Source organism: Pseudopipra pipra, chromosome 1, assembly GCF_036250125.1.
Source record: "Pseudopipra pipra isolate bDixPip1 chromosome 1, bDixPip1.hap1, whole genome shotgun sequence".
Lineage (NCBI taxonomy): Eukaryota > Metazoa > Chordata > Aves > Passeriformes > Pipridae > Pseudopipra > Pseudopipra pipra.
This window is the reverse complement of record NC_087549.1, coordinates 129,466,847-129,483,753: the sequence shown is the minus strand read 5'-3', so window position 1 is coordinate 129,483,753 and position 16,907 is coordinate 129,466,847. Positions and strand designations below refer to the sequence as shown.

The window sequence follows — 16,907 nt, the reverse complement described above, 5'->3', positions numbered from 1 at the left end:
CAGCTCCTTCTTAATATATGGTTACTCTGGCATGAACATATGATATGACTAGTAGGGGTCAGTTCCCTAACCATAATCATCTATTGTTATTCCACACCCAGGTCTAGCAGAGGAGAGATGGGACTCATGGGAGTCCCACACCTTCAGAAGTGACAAGTAGAGGTGAGATGACTTACCCTAGTAATGCACCTGAAGTAGCAGCAGACATCTATTCTCTTAGGCTACACAGTCTCACCTGATGCAACCACCAGATTTTGATTTAATCTCCTTAGCAATCATTTAATGTAGATAATGGCCAGTCTTCGCAAGCGAAGATTTGGGAAAGGTCATAAACCCTTCGAGCCTGCGCAGTGGATTTTTTAGGTGAGACACAGCGTGCGCTGAACTGAGCCCACCCTTTAATCCTGAGGTTCATCTGCCGGGGCCGGGCAAAGCTTGGACAGTGGCAGTGAGGTCCCCAGGACGTAGCTGGATTGCCATACAAGGCTGACGAGCTCCAGCTGCCCGGGGGGCCGGGAATTGAACCCGGGTCGCAGCGGTGCGAGTCCTGCACTCTAACCACTAGACCACCAGAGGCCCCAATCATTTAATGTACACAAACAGAAACTAACAGTTGGGACAAAGAGATCACGGGGAAGACTCTAGTATAGAAGACAATCCCACATTCTAGAGACTGAAAGAAATTAACTGATACTGAAAGCCAGTAACATAGTCTTATTCCCAAATATTTGTTTTCTGAAAGCACAGACTTACATGAAATTTTGTAGTATAAAACTACCTCCTGATTTGCATCATTTATCATATACATATCACTGCAAAAACAGGAAATCACATCTTTCAGTGCAGGAGGCCAGCAACAAAAATGGTTAAGATTCTCATAACAAAGTCAGGCTGCATCCTAAACACACTACAATATTCACAACCATTTTTGCAGATACTTCAAGGGAGTGCTTGTTACATGTGGACTCAATATAGACGGTATTTTTTCATCATAGATTCCCAACCTAATTTCAAATTTAGATTGTACTGAAATGTTTCACAGGAGGAAATTCAAAAGATAACAAGCATCCCCACATGTTTCTCATCCTCTGTCATGAGGGTACTTTGCACTCCAGAACGGGTGCATTTTCTGTACAAGTTTCTCTCCAAGGTATGTAAATGTTACTATACATCTTGAAATATCTTTGTCGTGTTCAAATAATATTTTTAGATATGAAAGAGAATAAAGAATAAATACCCAGCAACAATACAGGCTACCTACACAAATTAGACAGGAATAGCTTTGTATCAAAGGAGACATGGAAAATTCCTCAGAAACCTTTTAACATGGGGAAGTTATGAGAACAGTCCATTAGCACAGTGCCCAGGCTCCTGAGCAGGACTCTGGCCATGCTAAACCCAGGCTGCAGTGGGAAGCAACAGTGGGGAAGTAAAGGGTACTTTCTTCTCTGGTTTGGTGTTTAACGGGTAAGTCTCAAGGTAATTACTAGCAATGGCAAGATAGCTGTGCCCAACTGTCTCCTGTTGAAATCTGGACATAAACTCTGGCTAAAACCCATCTTCTGTGATGTGGACTATGCAAGAAAGAATCTTAAAGTTATGTTAACTTCATAGCAAATGAAGACTTTTCCTGCAAGACAGGATTCTTCAGAGGCTGGATAACACAAAATCTCCTTTTTTGTTTTTGTCCTCAACCAGGAAAGACTGAGCTTGAAATTTGGTTGGTTGGTTTGCTGTGGTGTTTCAAGCTGCAGAAGTAACAGTCTCCACAAGCTCTTTATGCACTTCAAAGTTCAGAAAGTGCTCCCTCCCAACACACATTCTAGAAAACATCTTTAAACACAGCAGTCATGTATAGACAAGTTTGGTATTCTGGGGTGAATTACACCTTAAACCTTCAGGTGATTCTTTTCCAAGAGCTCTGAGGTAGCCACAGGCTGTATAGCAGAGCACAGCCCAACTTCTACTTGTACATGTCATATGCACATGCATTTCAGGGATTGAGGCTATGACTTGTAATCACTTTCAAAGTGCATTGTCTCTCCAAGCAAAGAGTGTCTTTGCCACATACTGTTCATTCCTCACTCTCTTCCCAAAGGTAACCCTTCCATCAGACCTCTGTCAGACATATGTTATTTTTCTCCCATGCAAATAGTATTGGCCAATCACATAGTTATTTCATTGCCCAAAATAACTACAGGACAAATACATCTATGAGGAAGGTTCACAGAATTTTCCACTGTTTTTCCATTCCTCTAATGAACCTCGAATTGCAACACACAAAGCAACTTCTTATGCAGGGACAGGCCTGACCAGGAAAATACACAATGCTTAGTGATTATTATTAGATACTTCACAAAACTCTGATCTCAGACTTCCATCAGATATTGCACATATGCCATATTCAAAGATTACAAAGGATCAGCAAATACCACTACTCAAGCAAAACAGTATTTTCCAGTAAAGGGTTCAAAAGTGAGTAAACTATGGGAACCCTGAGCATCCACTTACTCATATTCAGTTCAATAATATGTTCTTAAAGAGTGTGAGTTTTTAAAAACAGATGCAAAGGCAAAATAGTATTAATTCATTTGTGGGATTTTGGAGAGCAACATAAACCCCTAATTCTGCTGGATTTTACAATTCCTTAGGAAAAATCAAACACAATCCCACTTAGCATTTAAAACACATAATTAAGTGCAGACCTTAATAATGTCTCTCTTTGAAATATTCCTTAGTCACTGCACTGTACATGCAGTTTTCAAACCTACTAGTCAAAAGGACATTAAACAGAAAAACTAATTAAATGAAAAGACAAGACAGGGATAAATTGTCAGACAATACATGGACACAATATCAATGTGTGCTTTCTACATCCTTGTATGATCTTATTTGTTATCATGGGGCAAACATACATATCTATATATTACTTACCTTTAACATAGTGAATTCATACGGCTGATAACCTTTGAAACTTTCATGGATGGCTGCCATCGTGTGTGAAGTTTTTTCCCAAAAATGAAGCAGTGTTGTCTGCAAGGTAGGATAAAATTTCAATGCAATGTTAACTTTAATACAAATCTGTTTTGGTGCAAATTTCACATTTTCCCTCCAATAATAGTTACGTATTCTTACAATTGAACATTGCCATGGTAACTTCTTAAAAAAACATATTAACAGGATCTTTCTTTTGGAGGTCATAATTTTCCTTGGATACCTGATATGTTGTTAACACATGAGAAAGGAGGTTGCATCTGCTTGCTCCCAAAAGATCCACTTTTTGACAGACATCAGTCTTCAGTTTGTCAAAGTTGAGTTTTGCATGTCGCACTTGTGCTTGAACCTTCAAACAAAGGGACAATTTTTTATGTAGTGAATTTTTTCTCCATTTTTAATGAAAGAGAAAGCTAATACAACTCTTAAGGAAATCAGATAACTGAACAGACTCGATTGCAACTTCTATTTTCATCAATCCCACTGAAATTAAGATATGGCAGGCTGATATGTGCTAAAATATGACTCTTACTGTCTTCTGTATTATTACTTTTTGTCATATATTCAGTGAAGAAATGTTGTTTTCTACCCCCTGTTTGTATGATGGATATTAGTATAAAATATATACTAAGAACACTTGGAAAACGTATTCATATTGGTATTTCAAGAAATACCAACACAAAGCCTGATAAACAAAACCAGGACTAAAAGTTTACTGCATAACAGAAAGGTGCACAATCAGAGACATCTCTACATACCTACAGTAAGAGACAAATTACAGTGACAAACTTTAAAGTCCATCTGCAACTCTTGCTGATGATATAGCACTTCAATATCTTTGAACTGTTACAAAAATTTCACTCATTAAAGTTTTCCTCCTAAAATGGGAGTGCCTTTCCTGTTTATTCCTATCAGAAAAATACCAAGTCCCCTTTTCTTAGGAACTAACAATTTCAGTTTGGAAGGGGTTTAGTTTTTCAAATTGTTTTTCTACCACCTGTTGAGTATGTACACATGTACTTTAAGAACATGTGTAACACCCCGTTACACAAACTGTACATGCTTGACAGCAATACTGATCATGATCAGGTGTCAGGGTAAAAAGTTGATGTAGGTGTTTTGTACCCAGGATTCCCCATTTCTATGACAGCTTTGTGCCCTACCTGAATACTATATTAACAAACGAAATTTGTTGAAACTCTGTAAACAAATTTTGTTATCTTTTTCTTCCAAGGAAATGGGAAACAATCAAATCACACAATATTTTGAATGTCCTATAACTTTTTCACAGTTACAACAAAATGTTTACCCCCAAAATAAAACGTTTCACAGTGGAAACAAACTACTGAATGTAAATTACACATTTCCTTTCCTTTCCTGGCCCAACCCTCAGAGTAAACTCATTTCATTCAGAATATGCAGACTCAATCAAGGACTTGACAAACTTGTATGCTCCTGATCTTCAGAACCGAATCTGGAACTTTGCACCAAGTGCCTGTGCTCCCCGTGCAGTAAGAACAAATGCCTATCTCATAACGCAATCTGAAATGTTATGGTCACCATATTTCTATTCTTATTTTCCCAAACTCACTTCGAGTATATGAGACCTCCAACCAGGCAGAAAATGAGCCAAAGATCTGCATCATAAATTCATTACATGACCTATTCATAAAAATTGTGGGACTCTTGGGTTGCTAGATAAGTGGCAACTTTATTTCACTGATCAGGTTGGCTTTGCATGAGCAATACTGCACATTGGCCTGATCTGTTCATAAGGAAGAAACTATCACAATTCAAAATTTCTCATAAATGCAGAATTTTACAGGTGAGATTTTAATTGTAGAAAAGAATGATGCCCAGCAAAAAAAAACTCCAACTTTTTTTTTTTTTTTTTAATAAATAGCAGTGCTACTCTACCTTTACAAAATAGCTTTGTGGTTAGTGCATTCATCTAGATGAGGAAGCCTTCCAGGATAACTCCACATATTACACAAAATAATCAAGGAAAAAATCTTGAGTTCTAGTAGTAACAACTACATCTCAAACTTCTGACCTGATCCAGTCCTCTAACTACACAACTACAACATCTTACTGATGACTTGTTTTGTTGGTTTTGCATGTTGAAGAGTTCCAAAAAAAGAGGGGTGTCCAGAGATGGAAGAGTTCTTGGGTAGTTAGGAGATGCTTTGGTGAGGTCGAGACAGATTTAAATTCCCTCAGGAAGAAGGAAATTACTCCCATGGGTTCCACTTCTTAGGCAAGCATGACAAATGCTAAGCTATGATATAAAAAGCCACGAGCAGCTACTGCCAAGATATATCCCTAGAAAGTATGTTTTGTGAAAAGCCTTACCCAGCTGGAACTTCAGTGGTATGAGCTGAGGCTGCCTCTTAATTTCTGATCCTTGAGGAATGCTACACTACTTTTAGCCTGTGCCCAAGCAAGGCACCATGCTATTGATGCCAGGACTGCCATCCACGCAGAACTGTCTAGTCAAAACAGCAGGTGGAAAAAGAGCTTGTGGGCCTCCAAAATTAAGCAGCAATGGAGGAAGATGGGAGCAGTGGCAGAAGGAGTGTAGAAGCTTTATCCAGTGCTGGATAAACACATTGGTCCTGCTAGGTTCTCAAATCCCTTATTTGCTTTAGCTGCAAGTGTCTGAGAGCAGGGATTTACAGCTTCAGCCTAAAAAGGAGAGTTGTGAAGAAAATCATGGGCCTGTGCAAAAAGGAACTTTTAACTGAAATCTAAATATGAGATTACCCGCAGCTTTTGCCAGAAAGAATTGCTACAACAGGTAGGGATTTAAGTAAGAGATGTTGTAGGGCTTTGAAAAAACTAATCTTGCTTATAGCCATGAAAATCCACAGAAATTCAACTGATGTCAATGGAAACATGTCACATATAAAACTATATTTTACAACGGTGCAGCTGAGATCAAAATCCCTTTCCTACTCAGTATATCACAGCACTGGTGAAAGCACAGTAAGAACAGCTGTGGCTTGGTAGACTGAAAGTCCAAGTAAGTAAGCAAAGAATGTTAGTTCTGGGGAATATAAATACTCTGTCAGAGATGTTGAGCCACGAGTAAAAAAAAAAGTACTAGTAAATGTAGTTATTAATTTCTACAATTGCCAGTCTGCACTGCACAAGATTTATACAACAGACTGGGATTTGGGTCTACCTCATGTCTCCAACTCCTTAAAAAAGGAGAAAAAAGACCATAAAATAAAAACACCTATAAAGTTTGAGTTGTTGTCTTCCTGCATACATTCTTCAGGGAATCTAGCAAGGAAAAATGTCAGCATTTATCTTAACTGCACATGTAATTAGTGTCTCTTTTAAGAGCTAGAGCATTCATAAAGAGAAAGAGGTGACCCACAACACAACGTGGAATACAAACCCATATGTTTGTCATGCTCACACAGATGATTCAAAATACTTAATGCTGTATTACCAAATGTCACACATTTCTCTTGCCAACCATTAAATATGCAATACTATGGGACCTATTAACTGAAGGATGCTCTTGGTTTTTTTCCATATACTGAGAGTTTATTGAGCAGAAGAAGTCTTCTTTTTTCAGCAGCAGTGCAGGACAACCAAGAAGGAACACCATGTACTACATCAGCATGACCTTTTGCCTTTTACCTGTGCCAATAAATGCATTTTCAATTCAAATTATTATTAGACATCTTTTAAGATTACTTGTGGCTTCAGGAATTAGGTATAAAACCTTAATGCTTACAAAGCATAATCTACTTAATACCACACAAGTTATCAGAATGAACCTTTGGTTTTCTACTCAAGGGAAAGCTGATATAATACATACTAATCTTCTCCTTTCTCTGCAATTATTCCCTAAGACATGAGAAACAGGACCTCATTGTGGTCTAAATTTTTATTCATATATTTAAGTTCATTAAAGCTGAACATACAAAATTTCTTGAAAATCCTGGTCTGCAAACCAACAGGATTTTACTGACTGTAAGAGAACTGCCATGATCCAAACAAAAGTTGAACATTTTATGATGAGAGAGCTTCTAAGCATCTGAAACTGTAGGTGACAGATGTGAGGTTTATGCTGTACAAGAAAATCTTACAGTACCATTGACATAAAAAAGATTATTACTCTTCGTCTTTTTCTAAGCAGCAACCTGCTTTTAATTTCCCAGTACAAACATCTAAGTACAATACTGATGGAGAGCACAAATGAAAACAAATTTGGAAAGCAATATCTTATTAAAGCAATAGCTTGATAAATTATCAGATGTCAGATAAAACTGAAATAATTACGAAAGAATATATAAGTAAGCAAATAAATGTTAAAATCCTAAATCCTGGGGGCTCAAAAGTCAGACTCTAGAATGCTTGACTGTAAGAGCAAATAGTTGCTAACACAGGTTCCTAGACAGAATCACAGAATAGTCAGGTTGGAAGGGACCACAGTGGATCGTATGGTCCAACCTCCCTGCTCAATCAGGCCATCCTAGAGCACAGGGCACAGAATTGTCTTCAGACAGTTCTGGAACATCTCCAGCGAGGGAGACTCCACAACCTCTCTGGGCAATCTGTTCCAGTGCTCGGTCACCCACACAGTAAAGAAATTCTTCCTCATATGCAGGTGGAACTTCCTGTGCATCAGTTTCTGCCTGTTCCCTCTTGTCCTATTGCTTGGCACCACTGGGAAGAGCCTGGCTTGATCCTCTTGACACTCTCCCTTCAGACACTTATAGACATTGATGAGGTTGCCTCTCAGTCATCTCTTCTCGAGACTGAACAGGCTCAAATCTCCCAGCCTATTCTCATAAGAGGATCTTTGTAGCCCTCCAGTGGACCCACTCCAGGAGTTCCGTGTCTCTCTTGTACTGAGGAGCCCAGAACTGGACACAGCACTCCAAGTGCAGCCTCATTAGGATGCAGGATCACCTCCCTCGACCTGCTGACAATGCTCTTCCTAAAGCACACCAGAATATCATTAGCCTTGGCCACAAAGGCACACTGCTGGCTCATGGACAGCTTGTTGTCCACTGGGTCCCCATGTCCTTCTCCACAGAGCTGCCTTCCAGCAGGTATGTTGGAAACCTATATTCAAACAGAAAAATCCTAATCTTCAAGCATGCTAACAAAACCAAAATAGTATTTAGACCCAGTTAAAAAACCTATTCGGTATGTTGTTACTAAAATACAGATTTGTCGTGTATTTTCAAGGAATCTTTATGTCCTCTACAGTATATCTGTGTTATTACTTTCTTTTAGTCTCCTATAAAATGCAAAATTTATTTTCAGTAGTAGCCTAATTTCAGGGATGATTCAGCTAGTGAAGCATCATCTCTAAAATTAACTTATGTCAGATAAATGCACTAACTCACTTTACATACAGTATATTTTTGTCTCAGCATTTCCAGCATAGAAGTAGAAACAAATGCTTTCAGCCTAATTTGTCACCCAGCCTCTCCTTACTTGAGCTGAAAAGCATGCACAGCGTGTGTACAGGCTGGAAGGAGGAGGGTAAGGAAATTGAGAGGGAAAAACACCTGGAATATAGCAAATCTTCCTGTTGGGGGCTCTGGGTAAACTCTACCAGCAGATGGAATCAGCACAAATCTCTGCATTAAATAAGCATAGCACCTTCTGGCATACCTGATAGTTGTAAAGACTACATGAAAATGAAGTCAAACTCAAGTAGGCTGTAGTTTGAGGAGCAAGTATTTAGCGTAGAGTGTATTTTACAGGATTTCTGCATATAGCACTGAAAGCATGAAACTGTAGTAACTTCACAGCTTGAGTGGTGTTTTGACAAGGAGTGCTCATTACACTTTTACACAAGCATATCTAAGTCCTTACTGATTTATTTTCCCCTTTTTTTTTAATTCAAGATTGATGATGCATAGTCAGAGAACAAGAAAAGGTAGTGTTTTATACAAAATAATGCCTGCAACTAAACTTTTCCATGTGTAATGTAAGGACTTCCAACATCTTGCACAGTATGAAACCTGATTTCAGTGTATGGTATTTTCTACATTTAGTGTATCGTATGTTCTACATTTTGCAGACTATACTTTAACTCAACTGTTCCCTTGGGTTGGAACAGTATTTATTGCATTCATTAATCTCTGCTCTATCAATTTGCAAGAATAACACATAAGAATAAGGGTTAAAGAAGAGGTGGCATACTTCTGTTCATCTGCTTCAGGTCTGGTTATTAAATTCTTCATTTATGGTCTGATGAAAAATACATTTTAGGAGATGAAATTTATAAAGCAAGCCATGCCGAGCTAAAAAGGAAAACTACCTGGACAGTATAAACAGATCCAAATAATATCTTTTAAGTCTGAAACTCAGCAGATGTACATCACATTTGTTCAAGAAATGAAACTGTTCTTGAGATTTGAATTAAGATAACCTTAGTGCAGAATAAGTTCCAATAATACACTTCTTAAATTTGCCATTTTGGAACTTAATTATGAAAGTCTGTGCTTGTGCAAACATCCCCATGCACTTCGCTCTATTAGTTTGATTAAGCGAATTTCATGTCATGGTGCAATTCACATAAAGGACTTAATTACCATTAAATGTCTACTAGTCTCACTCTGGAAATCAACAAAATACCTTCTAGTGGAAGGTGTCTCTGCCCATGGACCTTGATGATCTTTAAGGTCCCTTCCAACTCAAACTGTTCCATGATCCTATGAAAAGTACTGTCTGCCTTTCTTCCACAGAAGAACAATTGATAGGTCTGCTTTGAATAAGAAGTTATGTCTGAATGAGGACAGGAGAAACCTGCTCTACAGACTGCCACCTTCTTTTTTTCCTGTGCAAACCTAGTAGAGTGGAGCTGCTACCTATGACTCAGATATCCAGTTGCTACAGCGGTACAAGAAATAACACTTTGAAATGGCTGTTGAAAATATGTCCTGTTTTGACATAGCTTAAATGTATTGGCAAATTCATGTGGGAAGACAGTAGAGAGGTGAAAAGTGAATTAAAGATGTATTAGGTCAGCTGCATTGCAAGAGATAAAGATTCTGGAAAGGAAAACGATACAATTTTCTGATATCCCAAAGTGGTATTATATACCAACTTCAACCAGGCAAATCTATCACAAGATACAAGATAGCACAAAGTTGTTTCAGCCACCAAAGACAATTTTTGTAATGGCTGAAACATTAATGGTGAGGAACAAATGAAATATTCAATTGACACACAGAGATATCCAACATAACCCAATACTATACTGCTCCATAACAGAATACAGACAAATGCAGCTTAATATGGATTAGTATAACAGTGGCTGTATTTCACTGTATTTACTGAGACCAGAACAATCATGTTTCTCTGCCAGACAACTCAAAGTGAAACATCAACCGTCTACAGAAAGAATGACCATAAATGTCAGTACATGTTGATAAAAAGATTTTTTCATTTAACAACATTTTTGTCTCTAGTCAGAACCATCAAATCTCCATGATTTAAGCATGTATTTTCCTCTCCTTACCCCATGATGAAGGGGTGTAGAAAAAAGAACTAGTAAAAAGTCACATTAGAACCAAAATGTCATTCCCCCAAACCCATCAGCTTTCATATCAGCTTCATCACTCAAACCTGCTACAATTCATCTACTTTCACAATCCTACCATATCTGAATTCACATGATAGAAAATCACACTTAGTTTTCCTTCTCAAAAAAAAAAAGAGTTCACTCAAAACTGAGATTTTTCATCTACCTCTGCAATCACAATAGGATATTAAATAATAGTTGTAATAGTTCTAATTCACACACAAGAACAACAGCTTCTGATGATAACTCACATTTTCATTTGAATATGTGACTATTTCCTTTGATTTCAATAGTATTGTTCATTATTATTTAACATTTGTATTACAGGAGTTCCTGAAGTTTCAATGAGACCTCAAAACCAAAAAGCACTGAATAGAGGGCTGCCTCTAGAGTTACAGAACACTTAAGCACAAACCCAAGTGTTTGAAGGAGAGGGGTCTTAAATTAAGATTGCACAGGGAAAACAAGCCCTTGCTGGGTATCTACATAGGTGAGTGACTCGACCCTGGGATAGTGGAGTCTAACCCACCAGAACATTATAACATTATAGCAGCCACTTGTTCCATTTTGCAAAATACACCAACTAAAGATCCCTGTCTTGCAAACATGACTGTGAACAGCCTGCACCATTCTGCCAGTTGTGTGGTGCAGATCCCTCAAAGCCCCATTGTGCTGTACACACATGTGCACACACATGCAGCTTTACTACAGTTTTCTATTTCAACATCTACCAGCTAAAGGAACATTAGAGCTGCCACTGGGTGCCTGGATATAACACATTCAAGCAAACTTCAGCTGTGTTCTTGCTTTGAGTTTGATGGGTTTCAAAGTTTTCCTTTTATTATAGTCATTTACAATTAAAATATATGCTTAGTGGCATGAAAATAAAATTGAACTCTTCTACATAAAATTCCAAGTCTTGTGAGGTGCAATTTTTTCAATTTTGCAGGGGTAAGGCAACAGGATTTTAAACTACTCTCTCCCTTTTCCTTCTGTTCCCCTCAGGAAAGGTTAATACAAATGCTATAGACTGGAGAATATTTGCATATCAGGAAAGGAAAGGATAACAGAACTAAATTTCACACGGACACTTTATACTGACATATGATAGCTCTGATATAAGGCACAGCTCTAAATTAGTATGCAGCATGCAACTGATAGTGCAACGGAATTATTCCTATTCATTTCATGGAGCTGGAAAAAGAATGATTTTTGTGTTCTATTCCCATTTCTGCCTGTGATACTGTATTATGCTATAGAACAACTGGGGGGTTACTTATTTTTTCATCAGAAAAGTGATCATACTCAGATAGCTCTTACTTCTGCCTCTAACATGCCCCCTTTAAGTACTGGAAGGTGCTATAAGGCTTCCCTGGAGCCTTCTCTTCCCCAGACTGAACAAGTCTCTTCCCCAGACTGAACAACCCCAACTCTCCCAGTCTGTCTTCATAGAAGAGGTGCTGCAATACTCTGATCATCTTTGTGGCCCTTCTCTGGACTCACTCCAACAGGCCTGCATCCTTGTTGTGCTGGGGGCCTCAGAGGTGGACACAATACTCCAGGAATGGGCTCATTGGAGAGAAGTAGAGGGGCAAAATCACCTCTCTTGACCCACTGGCCACGCTGCTTTTGATGCAGCCCAGGACACAACTGGCTTTCTGGGAGCTCACATTGCAAGTTCATGTCCAGCCTTTCATCCACCAGCTACACAACACATGCCTGAAGTCATGCTTGATAAATCCTAACCAAATTCCAGGAAAAAAAATCTCCATTATTGCTAATAACAACCATGAGTATTTAAATACGTGCCTTATTTATTATTTGAATTCATGCAGTATAAGCTTCCAAGCCATGATTCTTGATAAACTGCTGATGAAAAGACTGAAGAATCTCAGGAGCTTATGTGTGTGCCACAGTCAAGCCAACTTTTCATCTTCTTTGTTAAACGACAGAAACACCTCATCTTAAGTAGCTTCCTCTGCTCCTCACATTACATCTTACTTTTTGATCCTCTCTCTCTATCTATCTAGTTTTTCAATCCAGAGATGTGGACTGTGATCTGTGCTCACTCAAACTGCACCAAGAGACACCACTGGCTGACAGCTAAGCTACATCTTTACAGATCTTCACAAAATCTGTTGCAGAAAGTTTTCAACTGTAGTTGCAGAGCTGCAATTAGCAATTTGCTGCCTGAGAGAAAAGGATTAAATATACAAAAGAGATTAAATTGCTATTGAATACACAGAAGAACTCTTTAATCTAGAACTTCAAACATACACTGTTTTGTTGTTTGTATCTCCAGACAATAAAGATGTGGTCATTGTGCTCAGGATACAAATATATCCCAGACAAAGTACAACTACCATTCTCTGTTCTCTTCTTTGACCACAGAGTCTCATGCTTTTATTTATTCCTGGATGGGTATCTTTGTCCTTATTTCTAGCTCTGTCATTATCTTCCCAGTACTTTGGGTCTGACGCCTGCTTTTTTCTTCCTGTTTGAAATCCATGTCTATGGTCCTGGGTCAAGGAGAATGCCATGTTAAAGAGCAATGTGCTAATGAGCATTGGTGCCTTTTTTTTCTTTAACAGAAATAGAAAAATCTAAGGTAAGAAAATATGTTGAATTAACTACTACTATTTTTAAATCTCAATAGAGGATTGTTTTCTATAAGATACACAAATATTATATCTACCAAACGGCCAGGTTGTGGACATGCACCAGGACTTCTCTAGATTTTATTTTTTTTTTTCAATAGAACATGAAATTTGCTTTGTGTCACATTTATGCCACATTTCCCTGTTCAGTTTTTCACTATTTGGCCTGTAAAAATTTTATTGCCTTGAGCCTGTTGGCTTGCATACCACGTAACTCCAGCCTGGCAGTAATGAGTAAGCCATGGTCAGAACTGCTTACTTCATAACCACTGACAGTCAGCAGATGTGAGCAATTCTCCGAACCCTGTGAGGATATAAGCTTATGGCTGGCTTGAATATTCTTGCTTTTTTTCCCCCCTCCAAAAAACAAAGGTTGGCTGTACCATCTTCTGATACATTCAATGATGGCTATCACAGAAATTGAACAGCTCTCTCTCTCTCCTTTATGCAGATACATAGACATTTATCTTACTCCTTTCTCTCTTCTTTTCTCTACTGCACCACTTCCTTCCTAACCTTGTGTTTATTCCTGCTGTTTTATAATGTATCTTTTCCAACTCTCTTGTGTCTCTTTAAGGATAAGGAAAAATGAGAACGTCCTCACATTATGCATGTGATTCCATAAATATTATACAGGGACATGATTTTTTTTTTCACTCTGTGTTTTGCTTCCACCTAAAGCCAAGTTGGATCTGCAAAAGCATTTCAGTTCAGGCTTAGCAATGGGGAAAAAAAGGCAGGCAAGAACAAAATGTCTGAACAAATATGTAAATTCTTTTCTGTAAAAACAATGATAGATTAGGGTTTTTCAGCCCAGAAGAAAGAGATAAGTAAGAAGGAATATTAAGGATAGCCATCATACGACATATACACAAGTTACAAAAGACCAGACTTTGGCCAACACAGGAACCAGAGGTTGTTATACCAAACCAGCCATTCGAACTCAACACAAGGGCAGTGGATCTTTACACAACATCTGTGTCTGCAGGGCAGCTCTCTAATCACACCCAAGCATTGGGATGGCCAGAATTTACATTGGTTCAAAAGGCAACTAGACAATCTTATAGGAACACAAACAAACCCTATGTCCTGTGATGTCTTCACTGGTCACAGCACTACAAGAAAATGCCACTGTTTATTTGCTCTGTGCAAAAGCTACCAGTGGTAGCTCTGATGGCTACCACTGGTCACCAATGAAGAAAGATGATGGACATGCAGCACAGATACTCCAAATGAGCTTTTCCAGCCTAACAGTTGTGTAACTGCAGATTTTCCATTATAAAAATTCAAAATCACAACGAGTTATAAAATTTTATAACTGTTAGAGGTGCCAGGGTATATTCAAGCACTGCCTATATACATCTGCCCATCCCACTGCCTATGCCCAAACTATGTGATTTCTGCTTAAGTAACAGAAATCACATACAAATGCTTCACATATTGTAACTGTAAGACAGTACGTAAGTTTTGCATTCACACAGATTTATTTGGAGAAGGGATGGGGGCAATTTTCAGATGCTCCAACATTTCTACAATTGCAACTGCAGTGCAGAGGGGAGGTTACATCTCAGTACTTTACTTTCAAAAAATTTTGTACCCCTGTGTACCCTAGAAGCCTACATATACATTAAGATCTGAGCTCTGAATTTTGGAAATTGATTGCCAAAATCTATAGGACTTACCTGGACAGCCCTAGCTTATCTTCCAGCATCCATCATAATTCCCCTCTCCTCATTCAAGTCCCAGAGGGTGAAAATTTTACTCATGGTATTTAAGTGGGGACTGGAATATTAAACAGTGTTATTGTCTACATGAAACCTCTGGGAAAAAGTATATCTAGATAATTTTTTAGCTCTATTTTTTTAGAAGGCAGTTTGCTAAAAATAAATATTGTTGAAACAGCCTTACTACTGGGTTAGATATTTTATCAGAACAGGCCTATCAATAAAAGATAATATAAATTCATATGAAAAGAGTCTTCAACTAAGAATTGAAGAATTAAACAGTTGCTATTCAATCAACAAGATGTTCTAATTTTAGATGCCTCAAGAGAATGTGTTTTTTTCCTTGACTGTTTTAACCTTTTTTGATGTGAATTTGACATACTTCCCTCCTACTATTAACACTATAGTAGTGCAAAGACATGGACCCAAACATCTCTTTGCAGTAGCAAAGTATCGTCACATTCAAATCAAATTTATCTGAGACATGAAAACTATTTGTGGCAAGTAATATAGCTCTCTGTACTAAATAACAACATTCTGAACAGCTGCCCTGCAGCAATAGAAATATACTTCCTTCTTCATTATTAAAAAATTATTTTGTCCCCTCACAGGAAAAAAACCCAACAAACACAACAGGTTGTAAGGTACTGCCCAACAGCAACAGAAGACCTTTTTTTTTTTAAGGAATTAGCAGGAATTAAAGAGGTATTTATTCTTCCTCCTTCCTGATTTTTGCCGTTCTAGAATGGCCCTGTGAAGGAGGAGAGTGCCACCTCTGCAGAACCCTTTCCACTTATCCAGCAGCTGGACACAGCCCCGACCAAAGTCCCGTTTCTCAGCACAATCCAGCAAGTTCATCCAGCCAAAAGCCAGACAACAAAATCTTCAGCTTTAAGTCTCACAACAGCTTTCACAAACAGAACCTACAGTGCAGCCCCAGAATATGAATTCAATTGCTTAACATAAAAAAATTGCAACAAAACATAAAAAGGAATATTCACAGACAATACAATTTATCAGCTTTAAAAAAAAAATTTCTATAAATACAGCATACAACCAACTCTCAAATATATGATGTGGATCACTTCCATAATTTCAACCACTATTTACTGTAAAATGAAGGAAAGTCTGTTAAATTTAATAAGCTGAAAGCAATAATAGTCTTCAATTTTTCAGAACCGCACTCAAAGTCATTATCAAAATTATGATCACAGCACAACATAAAAAAATCACGCAACATTACTGAGTCACCCCATTTTAAAACATTCAAGAGCCTTTGAGCCCACAGCCCAAGAAATGAAGAAGGTATGTTATTTTTCTACACGTTAACTAAACTGTTTTAACAACAATTTTGAGTTAAACAGATGCTAAGCATGTTTACACAGAACTTATTTCATATTAAGAGTTGTTTACTTGAATTTAAGCCTGAGGAAACAAATTTTTAAGCTAAATAGACAGATGCTATTCTCAAAATGCAGTGAGTGTTTACAGAGTTCTGCCCTGGTTCAGCTTCATTTAGGCACCACCTTTCAGAAAAGCAGCATCTCTGCATTAGCCATTCATCTTCCCCAGAAAAACAGCACAATATAGTCTTGGCTTTTCTTTTCCAAAAATCTTCCCCCACTCTTCAAATACATAGCCCCATACTCCTTACATGTTGCTAAACAACTTCTTATCTCCTGCCTGTGCAGAAAGAAATCAGCTCCAAATGAATGTGTCCACACTTTATGCAGTGTGGGACCTGGCCTCAGTAGCTTTGATCCAAAAAGCTGTAGTTCTTATTCCAGAGAGAGGTTCAGGGGGAAATAAAGGGGTACGGTCAGCAGCAACATCCCAGCTGACATTACTGCTGTCTGCACGAGGCCTCTCCTCTGATTTTACCCAGCATAAAGACAAAGTACTTATGGTCAATCTGTTTAACTTCGAACTGTATCAAAGGAGGGGGGTTTAATGCAGTGTGATATGTTACAG

At 38.2% G+C, this 16,907-nt stretch overlaps 1 protein-coding gene across 3 annotated transcripts in view; it reads right to left on the bottom strand.

The window, feature by feature from the left end:
• The window catches only part of ICA1 (islet cell autoantigen 1), a 71,424-nt gene that overhangs the window by 22,703 nt on the left and 31,814 nt on the right, over positions 1-16,907 (bottom strand). For all 3 annotated transcript variants that reach the window (XM_064676532.1, XM_064676541.1, XM_064676521.1), the window contains 2 exons: positions 3,218-3,343; positions 2,935-3,033 (listed from right to left, as the gene is read on the bottom strand). In XM_064676532.1, the coding sequence (XP_064532602.1) occupies positions 2,935-3,033; positions 3,218-3,343 (225 nt within the window). The remainder of the gene's footprint in view (positions 1-2,934; positions 3,034-3,217; positions 3,344-16,907) is intronic.